The sequence below is a fragment of the Dromaius novaehollandiae genome, unplaced genomic scaffold (genome assembly GCF_036370855.1).
Source record: "Dromaius novaehollandiae isolate bDroNov1 unplaced genomic scaffold, bDroNov1.hap1 HAP1_SCAFFOLD_37, whole genome shotgun sequence".
NCBI lineage: Eukaryota > Metazoa > Chordata > Aves > Casuariiformes > Dromaiidae > Dromaius > Dromaius novaehollandiae.
Window position 1 is genome coordinate 1,029,566 of NW_026991398.1, and position 22,412 is coordinate 1,051,977.

The following is a 22,412-nucleotide window of genomic DNA, read 5'->3' on the forward strand; positions in this document are numbered from 1 at the left end:
ATTTGGACACAAGCTCTGCTGTCCATGAGGGTCCTGTAGTGCAGGGGTCTGCAGATGGCCATATAGCGGTCATAGGCCATGACAGTGAGGAGAGAATACTCTGCTGTGAGCAAGAAGAGAAACAGAAAGACCTGGGCAGCACATCCTGAGTAGGAAATGGCCCTGGTGTCCCACAGGGAATTGGCCATGGATCTGGGGACAGTGGTGGAGATGGATCCAAGGTCGAGGAGGGAGAGGTTGAGGAGGAAGAAGTACATGGGGGTGTGGAGGTGGTGGTTGCAGGCTACGACTGTGATGATGAGGCCGTTGCCCAGGAGGGCAGCCAGGTAGATGCCCAGGAAGAGTGAGAAGTGCAAGAGCTGCAGCTCCCGTGTGTCTGCAAATGCCAGGAGGAGGAACTCGTTGAGGGAGCTGCTGTTGGCCATTTGGTCCCACTGGGCTTTGGGGATTGTCTAAGGAATAAGAAACAGTTGAAAAAAAAAAAAGTGAAAAGACATTGACAAGGCAGGAGACACCTTCCAAGGAAAAAAAAAGGAACATTTCTCTTTGAAAACACTAGGTTGTCTCTCTCTTTTTTGGGGAGGATCATTCGGCAGGTACCTGTAGTGTGCTGTGGGAAGCAGAAGCCTCTGCCTGGGGGCTGCACAGGAATCAGTCCTTCTGGACAGTAGTGGGAACATGGGAACAAAGGTAAACAGCTCTGGCACTCATAATTTTTGTCAGGTAAAATCTATTCCTCACCTGGAAGGGCTTTTCAGTGTTTTCACTATCTGCTCTAAAGAATGATAGTTGAGGAACAGAGTTTTAGGGAGTTTTTAATATATATATTTTTTTCCTTTAGATGTCCTTGTCACCCCTGGGCAGTGTTGCTCAAAGGCAAAAATTCTCAGCATTTCTACTGTGAGCTTGGGAAAAAAAAAAAAAAAAAAAAAGATTCACTGCCACTTGGTACAGAGTGAGGACAGCTTGTTTCTCTATTAGTCTTGTTCCCAGCTGTCCTGTACTCACACCGCTTTGAGCTGGAGGATGAACACTCTCATATGTTGCCCTAAAAAGAAACCAGCCCCTGCTGAGAGCAGAGGAGTCCACTTTCAAAGTGCAGATCTCCAAATTTCTCTCATTCTCAGGGTGCCAGAGGGAGCTCTCCACACTCCCCTTCTAGCCAAGGACACACAGAGCTCTTTTCAGCTGCCCATTTACAGCCTCCCAACACCATCTCCATGCTCTTCACATCTCTGCAATTTCTTCACGGGTCTCTCAGATATCACAGAGATGCTGTGAGACATCTGTGCCTTGCTGGAGGGCAGCTCGCAGCCTGGCTGGACACCACAGAGAAACGGTCAAAGGCCTGTTAGGACTGAAGATGGCTTCTCCTTAAGGGAGAGTCAGCTCAATTCCCAACCCCATAGGCTGCATTGCTGGGAGCCACACTGGTCAAAAGTGGGCTGGGGCAACAGCACTCCCATGCAGGACCCTCTCTTGCACAACATGCAGCATTGGTGTCAGAACTGCAGGTGAAAACCCCGACCCCAGGGTGCCCGAGAGAAAAACAGGAGCAGCATGGACAGGAGGAGAAACAAGGAGCAACACCAAGATCCTACTGCCAAGGCAGGCAAGGAGAGACAGACGGGCGCTCAGAAAAGCCTTTACCTTACCCAGCTGGGCATGCCACCTTGCAGATGGTGACACTGCAGGGCAATCGCTCCTTTTGTGGCAGGAGAGATGCCCCTGTCCTCTGCCAGAGGTCTGGCTGCAGAGGAGGCAGCTCATGGTCTGGACTCCATGGCTGTCGGGGCAGAGGCTCTGCTGGGTGGGAGAAGACACATGAGGGGCTTGCTCAGAGGAAGAGTCTGCATCAGAGGGACTGACCATGACTTGCCCAAATCCATCCTCTCCTTGTGATTCTGTTAGCAGTTCCTTCTCATTCCCTGCCCACCTCTGCTGCCTGGAGCAGTCCCTGCTGGAAGCTCTTTCTCTGTCCCAACATCTTTTCCCGGTCATCCTCTGTGTGCTCAGTTCTGCCCTACTGAAACCTCCCGGGACAGGGCACTAGCCAGGGGCACCTCTGTGTTTGCAGGTCCTAAGAAGAAGGTGACACAAACCTTGACTAGTGCAGAGAAGGTGATGCTGGTGCTGTCTGCAGGCAGAGGTGGGAGTGAAGCAGCTTACTGAGGTTTCTCAGACCTACTGATCCTGAGAGTGAAGGTTTGGGAGTCCCAGTTCCTTGCCAAAGCAGAAAACTCTCCTTTTTTCTCCCTGCCAAAATCTGGAAACTGAAAGTGCAGACATCGAGAGGAAAGCTCCTTCCCTTTCAAGTAGCCTTTTCTTCACTTTCCTCTAAAAACACGCCTCAGAAATGTCCTCTGCATCAGCTGGAGCTGTGAGCAGCCCTGAACCGGGCAGCACCCTCTCAACAGGAGAATAAACCTGCCCTGATGAGGGGCACTCCTCCCATCCAGAGCTTCTCCCCACAGTGCAGTGGGGAGTTTCCTGGGCAGGCTGAGTGCTGACCCTCGCAGGCAGCAGAGTCACTGCCCCAGGCACACAGCACCCGGGAGCACAGGGACAGTGCTCTGAATTACAGCCCTGGGCAGACTGAGTGCACAGCCCAGCTTCACAGCCTGCGGCCATTCCTGAGAAAGGTAACAGGCTGCCCTCTCAATCTGATGGTGTGGCTGAGAATCTCTGCTCTGAAGCATCTCATCCTACTCTGAGTGGGATCCTTAAAAAGACAGTCATGGGATGCGATAGGTTTAGAAGACCCCTCCAGGAACCTCCGTAGCATTGCCCTGCAGCCAGAGACTCACTGTGTCAAAGGCTGTGAAGGTTTCTTCCACAGTGAGCTCTCTGCTGTCCTCCCACTCCACACTGCCTTGCACTTCTCCCTGCCTTCTCTCAGCTCATGTCAGCAGCAGCAGGCAGTGCCCGCAGCCCTGCTGCTCTTGGCAGAGGAGCTGCTCCTGCACACAGCTGTGTCTGGGCAGTGCTGCCAGGTTGCCATGAACTCCTCCTGTTTCATTAGCCTGGCCCCACTTGGGAACAGTAGCCCAGCTGAAGGTGTGATTTTGTTTGTCCTTTGTACTCCCTCCTCCTGGGAAATGTTTACTGAGGGAGACTAAAATAATCACTGATGGTCCCTCTCTAAACACTGAAGAGACACTGATTCCAGGACTGTAATTTGTCTCATCAGAGGAGGGTTATCTACAAGAGGTGGAAATGTCCCCCTCTGGAAGCCCCTCTTCCCATCTCGTAACTAGGCAGGACATGTAGACAGGGACAAGAAGGGAGGTCATTTACCCAGGGTTCAGGTATTGATTCCAATGAGTCAATCTGGGCATTTCATGCCAGGTGAAAAACCCCTGGTCTGGAGTGGGATTCAGCAAACTCCCATGAACTCCACAAACACACACGAGGTGGGATTCCCCTTGCCCAAGCTGAAGTGTGCACAACACAGATGTCTGCACACAAGATCCTACCATTATAATCACTGGAGACGGAGGGTGGCAGGCAGTTGCTGACACGCGAACCCTTGGTGACATTTGGAGAGACAGAGGTGGTCCAGGGCATGTGGCAGTTTCTGCTTGCTCTGAAGGAGGAACCTGCTTCCTTCTAGAGCACTAGGTGGGGGCTAGGTGAGGAATTTCCTTGGCCGTCTCCAATGACACTAGATGCCTACTACTACAACTAAAGCGCCACTCACTATGATGCTGAGACACAAGTGGATCCATGCAATGCAAACAGCTAATGTAATTCAGGACAGACACTAGATTCAGTGACATAAAGATAAGCCATAGGCAGGGCCATGTCCAATGCCTGGGGTGTCCAGCACAACCACATGTCTCTAGCAGATACAGCATGGGACCTACAGGAAAAGCATGCTCTTTTGGAGTGGTTCCTGGGCAAGGGCCCCAGGGCACCTTGGATTCCCTACCTGTGCTCAAACATCATGAATCCCACAGCTGCCTTTGGGCAAAGTCTATCCCATCTACATCCAAGCATGCTGCATAAATGACAGGCACATCACACCAAGGTCTCTGCACTCTCAAACATTTCTTGCTCTCCTCCTCCTGAACTTTTTCTCACCCCCAGATGATATGAACAGGGACTGTGCTAATGAGGTGGCTGGATCCAGGCCAGCTGGCTCACAGGCTGTCCAGACCCAGGAACTTCTTCACTGGCACCTTGTCCTTCCTGGAGATTGGTGGACCCCCGTCACAGGTCCCAGGGTGCTACAAAGTCAGCTCAGGCAGCAAACCCCTCTCCTGACATTTCTGCATGGCCCAGCTCTGTTTCTCCCTGGCCTTGGGCACTGCAGGCTTTGCTGTCTTAGTGGGAACCTCGTTTCACCATTACATTGCCACCTGCTATGGGGTCTGTATGACCAGGAGTGCAGCCAGGAGGTCGAGGGGCATGATGATCCCCCCTCAAGTCAGTATTCATTAGACCATGTATACTGCATCTATCTTTGGGTCCCCAGAAAAAGAAAGAGGTTGACAACTGGGAATGAGTTTGGTGGCGGGTCCTCCAGATAATCAGGGAGCTGGAGCACTTGCTCTGTGATGAAATGGGGCTTGTTCAACCTGGAGAAGAGATGGCTTTGGAGGGATCTCATAACAGCCTTCCAGTGGCTACAAGGAGGTCATCAAGAAGATGGAGCCAGGGTCTTCACCAGGGTGCATGGCAGGAAGACAAGAGGCAATGGGCATAAGTTGAAAGAAGAGATGTTCATGCAGGGGACAAGGAAAAGCTTCTCCACTAAGAGGATGATCAAGCACTGGAGTGCACTGCTCAGAGAGGCTGTGCAGTCTCCTCCCTTGGAGGTTTCCAAGACCAGGCTGAATCAAGCCACAGCAACCTCATCTGACCACAGAGCTGACCCTGCTGTGAGCAAGGAGATTGGGCTGGAGACCTCCTGAGGTTCCTTCCACCCTGAAGGAGTTCCATGATTCTTCCCCCTCTGGGTCTTTGCTCTTTGATGTCGGGGAAAACACAAAGGTTTCCTGTGACAGTGGAAGTAGATCAGCTCTATTGTCCTCCTCCAGTCAGATGTGTTCCCATACAGGGCTTCTTGGCAGGAATCCCCAAATAGCTGTGATCAATCCTTTGCTTCACTTTTAATTTCCTTCCTGCCCCCTCCAAGTTTGTGTCCCTTACCATCCTGATCCCCTCCTATACAACCAGCCCACCCCTGCTTACCCTTTCCCCAGTGGCACTGCTTTGTTTGGTTTCATTTTGTTTGGTTTTGGTTTTGACAGAGAGGAGCTTCAGTCCAGAAGGACCTTGAGAAACTTGGGGGATTCAGACAACAGACACCTCAGGGAGGTTTGCACAGAGGTGTCGAGTCCTGTACCTAGAGGGGAATAACCACATCCGTGAGGAGAGGTTCAGGGCCTTGGGCTCCTTCATCCTGCTGAAGCGGAGGTGAAGGGCAGTAGAGTCGAAGCCTATGGCTGCTTAAAGGGTGGTTTCAGGGATGAGCTTTTCTTGGTAGTGGGAAACAGCATGAGAAGGGCAAGCAGCCACAAACTGTAGCTTGTGGGTTCAGATGTAACAGGAAAAGGAAATGTCACTTGAAGAGTAGTGTTGTAGTACTACAGGTGACCCAGAGAGAGTCTGCGATCAACCCCTGGCTTTGTGTTTCACGAAAAAGCAAGAGAGAGCAGAGAGACATCAGTAAAGGTGGGGAGATCGCAAGGTGAGAGCAAGGTGAGGAAGCAGGCTGGGTGTCTAGAGACTGTAGGGAAAGAGGCACAGGTGCAGCACAGCACAGGACAGTGGTGAAGACAGCCTAGGGGACTGCCAAGGCTGAAAGCCTCCAATAGAGCTGAGGTCTTTGTCCTCCAAGAAACTTGGACGTTTTCTTCTGACTTTAACTTCTTGAGGGGTTTGTTCAGTCTCCTCTCAGTATCTGAGGTTCATGGACTCAGCACCAAATACACCAGAGAGGTCCTGAAAATGCAAAAAGCCCTAACATTCCATGTCACTGACCATAATTTCTTTCAGTTCTTCAAATCCTGTGTGGTTAATTGTAGAGGTTGCCGGAGTGTATTTACAAGAGGAAGATTTCAATGAGCACCTAAAAAAAAAAAAAAAGAAAGAAAAAGAAAAAAAAGGAATTTCTACTTTTGAAGTTTTGCTTATTTTTCAGCTTTCAAAATAAGTGATATCCACACTCTCCAATTCATACTGACCCACTGGGTCTCCTAATGAAGTCTGAATGACTAGGAAAAGCAACACATTTGACAGGAAACCTGTATGGACCACCTTCCTCCTCACCCCACCCCAACCCTGCCCTTTCTCTCACCAGCCACTGGGGACTTACATTACTCTTGTTAAAAATCTAACCTTTTCTCATTTGAGTCTGTAGCTGAATGTTACAGCTCCTATGCACCAATTCCCAGCTGCTTTCCTTAGAGAACTAGCTGTGGACACAGCAGGATTTCTCTTCATTACAAACAAAAATAAAAATGAAACAGTTTAATTAAACACCAGAAATACTCCTCCACTGTATGCTCATTAAGCCCAAGATGCCTCCACTGCTGTCCACTTTCCACAAGGAATAACCTTCCTGGAAATGTTTTAGACAGATAGATAGGAAAAGATAGACAGAAACATAACTATGGAGCTGGTAAAGAGACAACTAGACTCCTGAAGGATGAGGCAAGCTTCAGACTCCCTGAAGCTCAGAGCAGCAACTGGAGAGTTGAGAGGTATCTGAATGGATACAAAGCAAGCGGAGGAGGAAAAGTGGAAAACTGTGGAAAGTGCATATGTCCAGATAGTCTGATGCAAAGGGAACTTTAGAAATGATTCTTTTAATCAGGGCATGTGAAAACACGTGGGAGATTCCTGAGATTACATCCACAGCATAATTAGAGAGAGCAGTGGTAACGCAAGTTGAGGGGCCTATCAATATTTCTTCTGCTGCTACTCACACCCTTCCTGAAATACCCTTCCTTCATATCCTTCCTGAAAATTTCCATTATTTCATCGCAGGAAACATTGACATTTGTATTAAAGTTAGTCAGTCATTTTAGCTGATGGAAGTGTGTTCATACTTTCTAAATGTTGAAAACAGTTCTTTCTTCAGCTTTCCAGGCAGAACTCAGGTGTCCAACCACCAGCACCCAGTGGCACTTGGAGAGGCCTCGGGGCATGTCAGGTACTGGCCAGGGCCTGGCAGCTCTCACAGCTCTCACCTGCGGGAGACCGTAGCCCCTCGAAACTGCAGAGGGGACCAGGGCACCTGCAATGGCACCAGATGTCCATGACCCTGTGACTGCATTCCCACCGCAGCTCTGAAAACCCCTTTCCTTTCCAAAGGAAAAAAAAAATCCCCCCAAAAGACCAGTATATTAAAAAAAAAAATAAGACAATAAAGCAAAGAAAGATAAGAACACAAGGAACTTCAAAGTTTTTTAAGAGCACAGCTAACAGCTGAGAGTGCAGCTAGCAGAGGCAGTGAACAGAGGAAGGCCAAGGCCCATTTGGAATTAAATCTGGCAAGGGATGTCAAGGACAACAAGAAGGGCTTCTTCAAATACATCAGTAGCAAAAGGAAGACTAGGGAAAATGTGGGCCCGCTGCTGAATGGGGTGGGTGTCCTGGTGACGCAGGATACAGAGAACTCGGTCCAGTCTTGTTCAACTTCTTCATTGGTGAGCTGGATGAAGGCACATAGTGCATTCTCAGCATGTTTGCTGATGAGACAAACCTGGGAGGAATGGCTGATACACCAGAAGGCTGTGCTGCAATTCAGAGGGTCCTTGACAGGTGGGAGAGATGGGCAGAGAGGAACCTCATGAACTTCAACAAAGGGAAGTGCAGGGTCCTGCACTGAGGGAGGAATAACCCCATGCACCAGGAGAGGCTGGGGGCTGACCTGCTGGGAAGCAGCTCTGTGGAGAAGGACCTGGGAGTCCTGGTGGACACCAAGTTAACCCTGAGCCAGCAAGGTGCCCTTGTGGCCAAGAAGGCCAATGGTATCCTGGGGTGCATTAGGCAGAGTGTTGCCAGCAGCTCAAGGGAGGTGATCCTCCCCCTCTCCTCCACCCTGGTGAGGCCACACTGGAAGTACTGTGCCCAGTTCTGGGCTCCCCAGTACAAGAGAGACATGGCACTACTGGAGAGAGTCCAGCGTAGGGCTACAAAGATGATGAGGGGACTGGAGCATCTCTCCTATGAGGAAAAGCTGAGAGAGCTGGCCCTGTTTAGCCTGGAGAAGAGAAGACTGAGAGGGGATCTTCTCAATGTCTACAACTATCTGAAGGGAGGGTGGCAAGAGGATGGGGCCAGACTCTCTTCAGTGGTGCCGAGCGACAGGACAAGAGGCAACGGGCACAAATCGAAACACAGGAAGTTCCATCTGAATATCAGGAAAAAATTCTTTGCTGTGAGGGTGACAGAGCACCGGAACAGTCTGCCCAGAGAGGTTGTGGAGTCGCCTTCTCTGCAGATATTCAAAAGCCAACTGGACACGATCCTGTTCAATGTGCTCTAGGTGACCCTGCTTGAGCAGGGGGGTAGGTCTAGATGATCTCCAGAGGTCCCTTCCAACCTCAACCATTCTGTGATTCTGTGATTCTGTGATCTTAAGCACCACACATGGAGAAACCTTCCTGAGGCCTCTTAAAAACAAGCAGCCTGCTTTGGTGCCTAAAGGAGGAAGGCTGAGTCCTGTCCCATACTGTCCTGCATCCTACCTCTCCAAAAAGAGTGACCCACAGCAGAAATCAGTTTTGAAGCTCACCAAAGCATCACCAAAATCAGTTTAGAAGCATCACCAAGCTCTGGCTTCCTGCACAGGTCTGCCCAGTGCAGAGATCTGTTAAGTACGGGGGTGCAGAAGTGACTTCTCCAGTGCCTCATTTTTAGATACTTCACAGCCTTTGACACCATCTGGGGACATTCCTGAAGGATTTATCAGCAAGTTCTGGAAAATAACTGGGGTGAAGGGAGGTGACTGCTTTCCAGGACATGAGGAGAAAACTGCCTGCTGTCTCCCTGGCTGTGCCATCTCCATGGCAGTGACCTCCTGAGCCCCCGATGACACAAGCTGAGGTCACAGTGGGATGTGCTGCATCACAGGGAGGTCTCCCCAGTGCCACAGGGGTACCCTCACTTCCCTGTGAGGCCTGGTCACTGCTGGGCACCGCTCATGTGCTGCCTGCCACTGCCCTCTGGAGCCACTCCGTGGCAAGGAGAGGGGTTGGGAGCCACGCTGGGGCCCCTCACAGACAGGCAGAGAAAGAGAGACCCACCAGAGATTTTTGTGCAATGAGACAGGAAGAGCGTCCTTCCTCCTCCTCTTAGAGGCAAGCCAAGAGCAAGGGGACAAGCAAGACGGAGGATGGATGGACCACCACCATCAGCCCAGACCCCAGTTCCTTGTTCCCAGTACTCCTGCAGCTCTCCACCAAGGGTAAGGGCTTTGGGAGCTCCTTCCTGAAGAGTCACAGAAAGACTGCTAACTATAAAAAAGGATGTGGATCCTGGGCTGTGGGGGTGGCTGCACAGGGTGGGGGCTGCCAAGAGAGCCTTGTTGTAGAGTCCTGACTGGCTGAGGGGCACAATGTGGCAGGCAATGTGACTCCTGGGTGCTGGGGCTCAGCCCTAAGCCCCCAGGATCCTGTGGGGGTGGGGGCAATCCATGGCCAGGTTTCCCTGGGAGTGGGTCCCCCTTTGGGATCTGGCTCTGGCAGGAAAGGGGTGCTGCATCCCAGAGGCTGGGGTGGCCTGCAGTTCCGTGGGGCTCTCAAGAGCCTTCTGGAAATGCCCTTGCTGGAAATGGATCCTTCACCTTGTAAGAATCCCAGTAGTCTACTTGTTTGGGAGAACCTCTGTTCCTTCCCCATGGATCCTCTTCTGCCTTCATTTTGGCAGAGCATGTTTTGGGTAAGGAGATGCCATCTTCAGACAGTCACAGCCCCTGTCCTCCTGCAAATTGGCGTCAAACCTCTGCAGCCAGAAGAAAGCATGCTTGGGAGAGAAGCTTGGAAACAGGTGGTGGTGCCACTGCTACCCCATGAGTCCTGGTTGATCCCAAGTATTCTTCTTTGAGCCACAGTGGGCAGTGCTGGGGTCATCTACCCCAGCCCTCCTCCAGGCCCTACACCACCGGCAGGCCCAGAGCTGCTCTCCCCATTGCTGCCCCCTCATGGCTACCCCGTGCTTCCATGGGCAGCGGGCAGTGGGCAGGGTGCCCCAGGGGCCCCAGGGGACAGAGGGCCCTGCCCTGCCTGGGGGGGCAGCAGGATGCTGCCCGTGGGCTCCAGTGCCCCAGCCATGCCAAGGACCCCCACGCCGGCACCAGGGCCAGCACCAGCACCGGCCCCGGGGCTGCTCCACCACACCCAGCACAGCCCCCGGGCATAGGGCAGCCAGGAGCCCTGTGGGGCCCCTGTGGCACAGCCCAGGCCCTGCGGGGCAGCGGCCAGGCCCCAGGGCCCCGCACTGCCCGGGCACACGGTGCTGGGCTGCCCCCAGGCCCCGCTGCGCCCCACGCTGCCGCCCACAACCTGGCACCCCACTGCGGGGGGGGGGGGGGGGCAGGAGGGGAGGGGCAGAGCTGGCCAGAGGGCACAAGGGGCTAACATTGCCCCAGCAACACACCAGTGCTACCTCCTATTGGCTGGTGTGAGGAGGAGGGTGGGGCTGGGCTTGACTGATGGCTCTGCCAGCCAATCGGAGTGCAGCATGTGGAAAACTGCCGACCTGGAAGTGGGGCGGGATCAAAGCGGGAGTGAGGGGCAGGAGGGAGAGCAGGTATGAGCAGGGCTGGCGGGGCTGCGGGCGTGTCCCGATGGCGGCGGGTGCCCTCCCACCAGGGCAGGGGCAGCGGTGCTGCCCCCCGCCCCGGGGCTGCTTTCCTCCTGGAGCTGCAGCAGGGGCTGGTGGGGCCGGGAGCACGGGACAAAGCGCCCTGGCCCCGGGGCAGCTGCCCTGCGAGCCAGACGTGCCGGCTGCCCCTGAGCAGCTGGGCCGGGGCGGCTGGGGGGTTTGGGGGCAGGAAGCTTTGCCCCTGCCCTGGGTCACAGACCCCTTGTCCAGCCTTTCCCGGAGCTGCTGCTGCCACCGCAGCCCCCAGGTGCTGCTCAGAGCTGCGTTTGGGAGCTGCTGGGCAAAGTCTGAGCAGGCTGCTGGTGTCCTCGCGAGGGGCCCTTCCCAGGGGTCTCTTCTGTTCTGAAAACGGCATTTCCGAGGGGCTCTGAGAGAGGCTTTCAGAGTAGTTGAGGCACAAGCGAGAGGCAAGAGCTGCCTGATGATCCCCTGTGAGAGCCCTTCTCCTCTTCTTCCTGGAGGTGGGCAGTGAGCAGGCCCCGGGCTGTGAGTGGCTGTTCAGAGGCAGTGCCTGTTGCAAGGCCTTGGAGGACTAGAAGGGAATTGAGGGGATGGAGAGTTGGGCTTTCTGTGTTTTGGGGCGCTTGTGGGTTCCCTGTCTGCTGCCATGTGTTTTGCTGTGCCTGTGTGTTGCTGATGCAGAGATGTGTGTTGGCTGCCAATCCTCTGTGAGGTGCAGGGGTAGTGGCATGTCCCAGTGCGGGGTGCCCTGTGGTGGAGCTGGGTGTTGGCCCCAGGGTTTTGCTGCTGAGCATGGGAGGAGGTGGCTGCAGAGAGCAGTGCTCTGTTCCCAGGGCCCAGCCTGCCATCACGGTGTCCTTCTGGGAGACCTGGGTGAGGACTGTTGGTGACCGTGTTCCCTCCTAAGAGCATGCTGGTGCGAGCCAGGGATGCTCACAGTTTGGTGGTTTCTGTCAGCTGAGGTTCAGGCTTGCATTTTCTGGAGGTCTTGATGCTTCCATGAGTCTTTGGGATTTTAATGACTCTGCTGGAGAAAGTTCTCTTCTCACGCCTTGAAGGCTTTCTGTTGAAGCTGGACCCTCATTGCATCTTCCCATCTCAGACCCTAATTCATTCTGACCTGTCTGAGAGGTGGGTAGTTAATCAAACAGTCAGAGGCATTTCTCCACTTTGTGCCTCCCCAGACCCTTGCAGACAGGGCAGATGCCACCTCACCAGAAGTCAGGCCTCTCAGGGCGATGGGTGGCTCTGAGCCTGTGGTCCCTTTGGGATAGAGTCTCAGAATAGCAGACTCCTTGAGCCTGCAGTGGGGGAGACACCTGGAGGTGGGGATCCAACGCCCTGCTCAAGGCAGGTCCCAGTAGAAAGGTATTTTGGGGCCTTTTCCAGTGAAGTTTTGATTGTCTCTGAGGATGGAGATCTGAGAACCTCTCTGGATCCTTGTGCCACTGTTTGGCCAACCTCATGGAGAAAAATCTAAGAAGCCACAGAAGAGACATCTAAGAAGAATTTCCCATTGTCCAATTTGTGCTATTAGTGTGCACTTCCAAGAAAATCCAGCTCTGTCTTCCCTGTGCCCTCCATAAGGTAGCTGTGCACAGCATGAAGATCCCCCTTGGCCTTCTCTTGCTTAGGCTGGACAAACCCAGCTCTCCCAGCCTCTCCTTATATGCCTCATGCTCCAGGCCGGACCATCTTGGTGTCCCTGTGCTGGATTCCCTCCTGTGTGCTAGTGCCTTTGCAGAACTGCAGAGCCCAAATAGGAGCCAGTATACAGACATGGTCTGCCCTGTGCCAGAAGGAGCAATAGAACATCTCGGTGGCCCTGCTGGCTGTGCTCTCACAAATACAGCCCAGCACAGAGGGGAGACATTTGCCCCTGACTGTTGCGACTCTGCAAGGCCGGCGGAACTGACAGTAACACTCTGATTCTCTCTTTCTTTCTAGGTTGCTCCACTCATGTAGGTTCCCGGTGCAGTGCTAGAGCCACTGAGGATGGAGGCTGGATGCCAGGGTGTGTCCCTGTAGCTGTCAACATCTCTGCCAATGTCGTGAGCCCTCTGTGAAAGCAGCTGCAAGTGAACGAGATGAGGCTATGTATGGATGTGAAGGCTTCCATAAATGTGCCTGGCTTCCATGGGTGACTTGGGGTGTGGATTCACCTCCTGGTACCTCTGCTGTGCTGCTAATTCCACATCCCACAAATGCTGTTACTGCCGGCCTGCTCAGCAAATGCTGTTGTGCCCCCTCCTTTTCCTAGAAGGTTGTGGTGCCATACAGGATGAGTCCAAGACCCTTATAATTAAATGCCAGCATCTCTTGAGTGCCTCTGAGTGCCCCAAAGCCTGCTTAGCTTGAAGTGAGGAAGCCCCACAGCTCTTGGGCTCCTGGCTCTGTGAGGGGTGAAGATGTGCCCAGGGCCAGGCTGCCTGTGGCACCCAGCCCTCAGTGCTCTGTGAAGCCAGCTGTGGATCTCGACTTGTGCCGATGTTCAGAGCTCACTGGGACACAGCCCTGAGCGACCTGCTCTAACCTGGCCTGCTTTGTATGGGAGGTTGGACTAGAGACCTCTGGAGGTCCCTTCCCACCTGAATTGCTCTGTGATTTCATGAATGGAAAGACCCCAGCCACAGAGACAGGCTGTGCTTCTCTCGCAGGCTGTCCACCAGCAGACGATGGGGTGAGGCCTTTGCCAGCCCCACACTCCCTTGTCCCCCTCCACTTGTGATGTGGGACACAGCCTGGGTCTGGACCGGGCCCACACGACGTCTCCACTGCCGACCCTTCCCCTGCAGAGGGAGGAAACCCCGACATTCCCGGCATGGAGCTGATGTCAAAGCAGCACCTGGAGCCTGACTGCTCTGATGGCCTCGTCCCTCCCAGCACAGCCACAGGGCCCCAAGTGGGGCTGCTTACCCTGCCCCATTTCCCCCCCCCCCACTCCCCGTCACCCCAAGCCCCATCCCAGCCCTGGTGTCCTGACCTGGGGCAGTTCCAGCTCCCTGAGAGGGAGTGGGGGTGCAGAAGCAGCAGGCTGGGGGGCTGGGCTGCAGGCAGTGATGGCCCTGCCAGGCTGGGAGCTGGGGGGTGAGGCTGGAGCCCCGGCATGGGGAGAGGCAGGAGGGCCGGAGGCCAGGCAGTGGCTGAGGGGCTGTTCCCACTCCTGCTGCACTGCTGGTCCCTGCGGTGTGGGGAGAGGGGATAGCAGATGAGGCAGCATGAGGTGGCAGCAGATCAGCAGGGGTGGGGTGCAGTGGGGGCTGCAGCAAGGGGTCGTGGATGGCGCTTGTGCAGCGCAGTGGCACTCACACCACTGCCTGAGCCCCACTGTGGGTATAGCCCTCTCCTGGGGGCAGGGGTGTGTGTCAGCCACCCCATCAGCCTCCCAGCTGGGACTGGCCCCAGTGGCCCAGGCAGACAGGACAGTGACATCTGTGTCCCTTCTTCCTGTGTCCAGCAGATTCCCACCCCCAGGCTGCCTGCAGCCCCCCCATGCCAGCCCCTCTCTCCAGGACAGCATGGGAGTCCCTGTCCTGGGGCTCCTCAGGCAGCTCCTGCTGCCCCAACATACACAGAAACAGATTTCTCTTTCTTGCTTATTCCTCCTTGCAAGCACACAATTGCTCCTTTCCCCTTCTCTAGGGATGTCCCTACTCCAGAGAGAGCCTTTCCCCAGGGAGTGCATCAGTGCTGGCCTGCCTGGCCATTCCTCGACTTTCCCCTATGCTCCCTGAGGGCCCCGAGCTGCTGCTGCTGCTCTGCAGAGCGAGTGGGTTGTGGTGACCCAGGGCCATGGGGTGACTCTGCACTGGCCGTGGTGGTTGGGGTGGGAAGCAGACCCAGCTGGACGGGCATCATTGCACCTGACAACCCCCTACCAAGGGGGTCTGTGGCTGCAGATGATGCTCTGAGCAATCACAGGACATTTCAAATGGCTCAGAACCTGTGTTCTGGTGTGTCCCGAGATCCAGCCCACTGAAGGTGACATGAACCACTCTCCAGGCTCCCTTCCCTCTGCCTGCAGGGTCCCCACTGTGGGCATCTGTCACCAGCCCTGTCACAGGGCAGACAGTCCCAGGCAGACACCGCTTGACCAGTCAGCACCTCCAGGAGCACTGGGAACCCACAAGTGAGAGCTGAATCCAGCCCTCATTCCCTAACACAGCACCCATGAGCTCATCACCTTGAGTCCATGGAGAGTCTGAAAAGGAAGAGGCCTTTTCATGGTGAAAGTCCTTGAGTGCATTCTTTGCTCCAGCTTTTGGAAGAAGAAACCAACTTTCAAACACAGCACTGAGGAAATCCCCTTTTATTAGAGACAGGCCAACTCTGACACAGTGACAGACACATTCACAGAAGGCCTCTGGGTCAGACAGACTGGGTTTGTGCCTCTGGAGAAGTGGGATGAATTTAAATATCTCTGAACAAACATAGGTGCCCAAAGCACAAAAGTTGTCTGAGAAAATTAGAAATCAGCTGTGAAGAGGGATGGGCAGCTTATTCCTGCTGAACTAGTACCAGCTGAATCAGTTTTTTCAGTGCCTCCTTGAGCTCCTTGTTCCTCATGCTGTAATGAGGGGGTTCACTGCTGGAGGCACCACCGAATACAGAACAGCCACCACCAGATCCAGAGCTGGGGAGGAGAGGGAGGGGGGTTTCAGGTAGGCAAACATGCCAGTGCTGAGAAACAGGGAGACCACGGCCAGGTGTGGGAGGCATATGGAAAAGGCTTTGTGGCGGCCCTGCTCAGAGGGGATCCTCAGCACAGCAGTGAAGATCTGCACATAGGACAGCACAATGCAAATGAAACACCCGAAGACTAAACAAAGACTAACCACAAGAAGCCCCAGTTCCCTGAGGTAGGAGTCTGCGCAGGAGAGCTTGAGGATCTGGGGGATTTCACAGAAGAACTGGTCCACTGTGTTGCCTTGGCAGAGTGGTATTGAAAATGTGTTCCCAGTGTGCAGCACAGCACAGAGAAAACCACTGCCCCAGGCAGCTGCTGCCATTTGGACACAAGCTCTGCTGCCCATGAGGGTCCCATAGTGCAGAGGTCTGCAGATGGCCACAAAGCGGTCATAGGCCATGACTGTGAGGAGAGAATACTCTGCTGAAAATAAGAAAAAGAGGAAGAAGACCTGGGCAGCACAACCCGAGTAGGAAATGTCCCTGGTGTCCCACAGGGAATTGGCCATGGATTTGGGGACAGTGGTGGAGATGGAGCCAAGGTCGAGGATGGAGAGGTTGAGGAGGAAGAAGTACATGGGGGTGTGGAGGTGGTCGTTGCAGGCTACGACTGTGATGATGAGGCCGTTGCCCAGGAGGGCAGCCAGGTAGATGCCCAGGAAGAGCGAGAAGTGCAAGAGCTGCAGCTCCCATGTGTCTGCAAATGCCAGGAGGAGGAACTCGCTGAAGGAGCTGCTGTTGGCCATTTGGTCCCACTGGGCTTTGGGGATTGTCTAAGGAAGAAGAAACAGTTGAAAAAAAAAAAGTGAAAAGACATTGACAAGGCAGGAGACACCTTCCAAGGAAAAAAAAGGAACATTTCTCTTTGAAAACACTAGATTGTCTCTCTCTTTTTTGGGGAGGATCATTCGGCAGGTACCTGTAGTGTGCTGTGGGAAGCAGAAGCCTCTGCCTGGGGGCTGCACAGGAATCAGTCCTTCTGGACAGTAGTGGGAACATGGGAACAGAGGTAAACAGCTCTGGCACTCATAATTTCTGTCAGGTAAAATCTATTCCTCACCTGGAAGGGCTTTTCAGTGTTTTCACTATCTGCTCTAAAGAATGATAGTTGAGGAACAGAGTTTTAGGGAATTTTTAATATATATATTTTTTTCCTTTAGATGTCCTTGTCACCCCTGGGGAGTGTTGCTCAAAGGCAAAAATTCTCAGCATTTCTACTGTGAGCTTGGAAAAAAAAAAAAAAAAAGATTCACTGCCACTTGGTACAGAGTGAGGACAGCTTGTTTCTCTATTAGTCTTGTTCCCAGCTGTCCTGTACTCACACCGCTTTGAGCTGGAGGATGAACACTCATATGTTGCCCTATAAAGAAACCAGCCCCTGCTGAGAGCAGAGGAGTCCACTTTCAAAGTGCAGATCTCCAAATTTCTCTCATTCTCAGGGTGCCAGAGGGAGCTCTCCACACTCCCCTTCTAGCCAAGGACACACAGGGCTCTTTTCAGCTGCCCATTGACAGCCTCCCAGCACCATCTCCATGCTCTTCACATCTCTGCAATTTCTTCACGGGTCTCTCAGATATCACAGAGATGCTATGAGACATCTGTGCCTTGCTGGAGGGCAGCTCGCAGCCTGGCTGGACACCACAGAGAAACGGTCAAAGGCCTGTTAGGACTGAAGATGGCTTCTCCTTAAGGGAGAGTCAGCTCAATTCCCAACCCCATAGGCTGCATTGCTGGGAGCCACACTGGTCAAAAGTGGGCTGGGGCAACAGCACTCCCATGCAGGCCCCTCTCTTGCACAACATGCAGCATTGGTGTCAGAACTGCAGCTGAAAACCCCGACCCCAGGGAGCCCGAGAGATAAACAGGAGCAGCATGGACAGGAGGAGAAACAAGGAGCAACACCAAGATCCTACTGCCAAGGGAGGCAAGGAGAGAGAGACAGACGGGCGCTCAGAAAAGCCTTTACCTTACCCAGCTGGGCATGCCACCTTGCAGATGGTGACATTGCAGGGCAATTGCTCCCTTTGTGGCAGGAGAGATGCCCCTCTCCTCTGCCAGAGGTCTGGCTGCAGAGGAGGCAGCTCATGCCCTGGACTCCATGGCTGTCAGGGCAGAGGCTCTGCTGGGTGGGAGAAGACACATGAGGGGCTTGCTCAGAGGAAGAGTCTGCATCAGAGGGACTGACCATGACTTGCCCAAATCCATCCTCTCCTTGTGATTCTGTTAGCAGTTCCCTCTCATTCCCTGCCCATCTCTGCTGCCTGGAGCAGTCCCTGCTGGAAGCTCTTTCTCTGTCCCAACATCTTTTCCCGGTCATCCTCTGTGTGCTCAGTTCTGCCCTACTGAAACCTCCCGGGACAGGGCACTAGCCAGGGGCACCTCTGTGTTTGCAGGTCCTAAAAAGCAGGTGACACAAACCTTGACTAGCACAGAGAAGGTGATGCTGGTGCTGTCTGCAGGCAGAGGTGGGAGTGAAGCAGCTTACTGAGGTTTCTCAAACCTACTGATCCTGAGAGTGAAGGTTTGGGAGTCCCAGTTCCTTGCCAAAGCAGAAAACTCTCCTTTTTTCTCCCTGCCAAAATCTGGAAACTGAAAGTACAGACATCGAGAGGAAAGCTCCTTCCCTTTCAAGTAGCCTTTTCTTCACTTTCCTCTAAAAACACTCCTCAGAAATGTCCTCTGCATAAGCTGGAGCTGTGAGCAGCCCTGAACTGGGCAGCACCCTCTCAACAGGAGAATAAACCTGCCCTGATGAGGGGCACTCCTCCCATCCAGAGCTTCTCCCCACAGTGCCGTGGGGAGTTTCCTGGGCAGGCTGAGTGCTGACCCTCGCAGGCAGCAGAGTCATTGCCCCAGGCACACAGCACCCGGGAGCACAGGGACAGTGCTCTGAATTACAGCCCTGGGCAGACTGAGTGCACAGCCCAGCTTCACAGCCTGCGGCCATTCCTGAGAAAGGTAACAGGCTGCCCTCTCAATCTGATGGTGTGGCTGAGAATCTCTGCTCTGAAGCATCTCATCCTACTCTGAGTGGGATCCTTAAAAAGACAGTCATGGGATGCGATAGGTTTAGAAGACCCCTCCAGGAACCTCAGTAGCATTGCCCTGCAGCCAGAGACTCACCGTGTCAAAGGCTGTGAAGGTTTCTTCCACAGTGAGCTCTCTGCTGTCCTCCCACTCCACACTGCCTTGCACTTCTCCCTGCCTTCTCTCATCTCATGTCAGCAGCAGCAGGCAGTGCCCGCAGCCCTGCTGCTCCTTGCAGAGGAGCTGCTCCTGCACACAGCTGTCTCTGGGCAGTGCTGCCAGGTTGCCATGAGCTCCCTCCATCCCAGGAGCCTGGCCCCACTCAGGAGCAGAGGCCCAGCTGGAGACATGAATTTCCCTGTCCCTTGTGCTCCCTCCTCCTGGGAAATGTTTACTGAGGGAGACTAAAATAATCACTGATGGTCCCTCTCTAAACACTGAAGAGACATTGATTCCAGGACTGTAATTTGTCTCATCAGAGGAGGGTTATCTACAAGAGGTGGAAATGTCCCATTCTGGAAGCCCCTCTTCCCATCTCTTAACTAGGCAGGACACGTAGACAGGGACAAGAAGGGAGGTCATTTACCCAGGGTTCAGGTATTGATTCCAATGAGTCAATCTGGGCATTTCATGCCAGGTGAAAAACCCCTGGTCTGCAGTGGGATTCAGCAAACTCCCATGAACTCCACAAACACACACGAGGTGGGATTCCCCTTGCCCAAGCTGAAGTGTGCACAACACAGATGTCTGCACACAAGATCCTACCATTCTAATCACTGGAGATGGAGGGTGGCAGGCAGTTGCTCACACGCGAACCCTTGGTGACATTTGGAGAGACAGAGGTGGTCCAGGGCATGTGCCAGTTTCTGCTTGCTCTGAAGGAGGAACCTGCTTCCTTCTAGAGCACTAGGTGGGGGCTAGGTGAGGAATTTCCTTGGCCGTCTCCAATGACACTAGATGCCTACTACTACAACTAAAGCGCCACTCACTATGATGCTGAGACACAAGTGGATCCATGCAATGCAAACAGCTAATGTAATTCAGGACAGACACTAGATTCAGTGACATAAAGATAAGCCATAGGCAGGGCCATGTCCAATGCCTGGGGTGTCCAGCACAACCACATGTCTCTAGCAGATACAGCATGGGACCTACAGGAAAAGCATGCTCTTTTGGAGTGGTTCCTGGGCAAGGGCCCCAGGGCACCTTGGATTCCCTACCTGTGCTCAAACATCATGAATCCCACAGCTGCCTTTGGGCAAAGTCTATCCCATCTACATCCAAGCATGCTGCATAAATGATAGGCACATCACACCAAGGTCTCTGCACTCTCAAACATTTCTTGCTCTCCTCCTCCTGAACTTTTTCTCACCCCCAGATGATATGAACAGGGACTGTGCTAATGATGTGGCTGGATCCAGGCCAGCTGGCTCACAGGCTGTCCAGACCCAGGAACTTCTTCACTGGCACCTTGTCCTTCCTGGAGATTGGTGGACCCCCGTCACAGGTCCCAGGGTGCTACAAAGTCAGCTCAGGCAGCAAACCCCTCTCCTGACATTTCTGCATGGCCCACCTCTGTTTCTCCCTGGCCTTGGGCACTGCAGGCTTTGCTGTCTTAGTGGGAACCTCGTTTCACCATTACATTGCTACCTGCTATGGGGTCTGTATGACCAGGAGCACAGCCAGGAGGTCGAGGGGCATGATGATCCCCCCTCAAGTCAGTATTCATTAGACCATGTATACTGCATCTATCTTTGGGTCCCCAGAAAAAGAAAGAGGTTGATAACTGGGAACGAGTTTGGTGGCGGGTCCTCCAGATAATCAGGGAGCTGGAGCACTTGCTCTGTGACGAAATGGGGCTTGATCAACCTGGAGAAGAGATGGCTTTGGAGGGATCTCATAACAGCCTTCCAGTGGCTACAAGGAGGTCATCAAGGAGATGCAGCCAGGGTCTTCACCAGGGTGCATGGCAGGAGGACAAGAGGCAATGGGCATAAGTTGAAAGAAGAGATGTTCATGCAGGGGACAAGGAAAAGCTTCTCCACTAAGAGGATGGTCAAGCACTGGAGTGCACTGCTCAGAGAGGCTGTGCAGTCTCCTGCCTTGGAGGTTTCCAAGGCCAGGCTGAATCAAGCCACAGCAACCTCATCTGACCACAGAGCTGACCCTGCTGTGAGCAAGGAGATTGGGCTGGAGACCTCCTGAGGTTCCTTCCACCCTGAAGGAGTTCCATGATTCTTCCCCCTCTGGGTCTTTGCTCTTTGATGTCGGGGAAAACACAAAGGTTTCCTGTGACAGTGGAAGTAGATCAGCTCTATTGTCCTCCTCCAGTCAGATGTGTTCCCATACGGGGCTTCTTGGCAGGAATCCCCAAAGAGCCCTGATCAATCCTTTGCTTCACTTTTAATTTCCTTCCTGCCCCCTCCAAGTTTGTGTCCCTTACCATCCTGATCCCCTCCTATACAACCAACCCACCCCTGCTTACCCTTTCCCCAGTGGCACTGCTTTGTTTGGTTTCATTTTGTTTGGTTTTGTTTTTGACAGAGAGGAGCTTCAGTCCAGAAGGACCTTGAGAAACTTGGGGGATTCAGACAACAGACACCTCAGGGAGGTTTGCACAGAGGTGTCGAGTCCTGTACCTAGAGGGGAATAACCGCATCCGTGAGGAGAGGTTCAGGGCCTTGGGCTCCTTCATCCTGCTGAAGCGGAGGTGAAGGGCAGTAGAGTCAAAGCCTATGACTGCTTAAAGGGTGGTTTCAGGGATGAGCTTTTCTTGGTAGTGGGAAACAGCATGAGAAGGGCAAGCAGCCACAAACTGTAGCTTGTGGGTTCAGATGTAACAGGAAAAGGAAATGTCACTTGAAGAGTAGTGTTGCAGTACTACAGGTGACCCAGAGAGAGTCTGTGATCAACCCCTGGCTTTGTGTTTCACGAAAAAGCAAGAGAGAGCAGAGAGACATCAGTAAAGGTGGGGAGATCGCAAGGTGAGAGCAAGGTGAGGAAGCAGGCTGGGTGTCTAGAGACTGTAGGGAAAGAGGCACAGGTGCAGCACAGCACAGGACAGTGGTGAAGACAGCCTAGGGGACTGCCAAGGCTGAAAGCCTCCAATAGAGCTGTGGTCTTTGTCCTCCAGGAAACTTGGACGTTTTCTTCTGACTTTAACTTCTTGAGGGGTTTGTTCAGTCTCCTCTCAGTATCTGAGGTTCATGGACTCAGCACCAAATACACCAGAGAGGTCCTGAAAATGCAAAAAGCCCTAACATTCCATGTCACTGACCATAATTTCTTTCAGTTCTTCAAATCCTGTGTGGTTAATTGTAGAGGTTGCCGGAGTGTATTTACAAGAGGAAGATTTCAATGAGCACCTAAAAAAAATAAAAAGAAAGAAAAAGAAAAAAAAAGGAATTTCTACTTTTGAAGTTTTACTTATTTTTCAGCTTTCAAAATAAGTGATATCCACACTCTCCAATTCATACTGACCCACTGGGTCTCCTAATGAAGTCTGAATGACTAGGAAAAGCAACACATTTGACAGGAAACCTGTATGGACCACCTTCCTCCTCACCCCGCCCCAACCCTGCCCTTTCTCTCACCAGCCACTGGGGACTCACATTACTCTTGTTAAAAATCTAACCTTTTCTCATTTGAGTCTGTAGCTGAATGTTACAGCTCCTATGCACCAATTCCCAGCTGCTTTCCTTAGAGAACTAGCTGTGGACACAGCAGGATTTCTCTTCATTACAAACAAAAATAAAAATGCAACAGTTTAATTAAACACCAGAAATACTCCTCCACTCTATGCTCATTAAGCCCAAGATGCCTCCACTGCTGTCCACTTTCCACAAGGAATAACCTTCCTGGAAATGTTTTAGACAGATAGATAGGAAAAGATAGACAGA

The 22,412-nt window shown here is 53.1% G+C and overlaps 1 protein-coding gene across 1 annotated transcript; it reads right to left on the reverse strand.

Moving 5' to 3' along the window:
- Positions 1–13,406: 13,406 nt before the first annotated feature.
- LOC135326180 (olfactory receptor 14A16-like) lies at positions 13,407–15,851 on the reverse strand (the record flags this gene model as incomplete). The annotated part of the gene is made up of 2 exons (XM_064504031.1): positions 13,407–13,589; positions 15,390–15,851. Coding segments are annotated over 2 exons (645 nt in total), but the record flags the coding sequence as incomplete, so codon positions are not given.
- Positions 15,852–22,412: the final 6,561 nt, after the last annotated feature.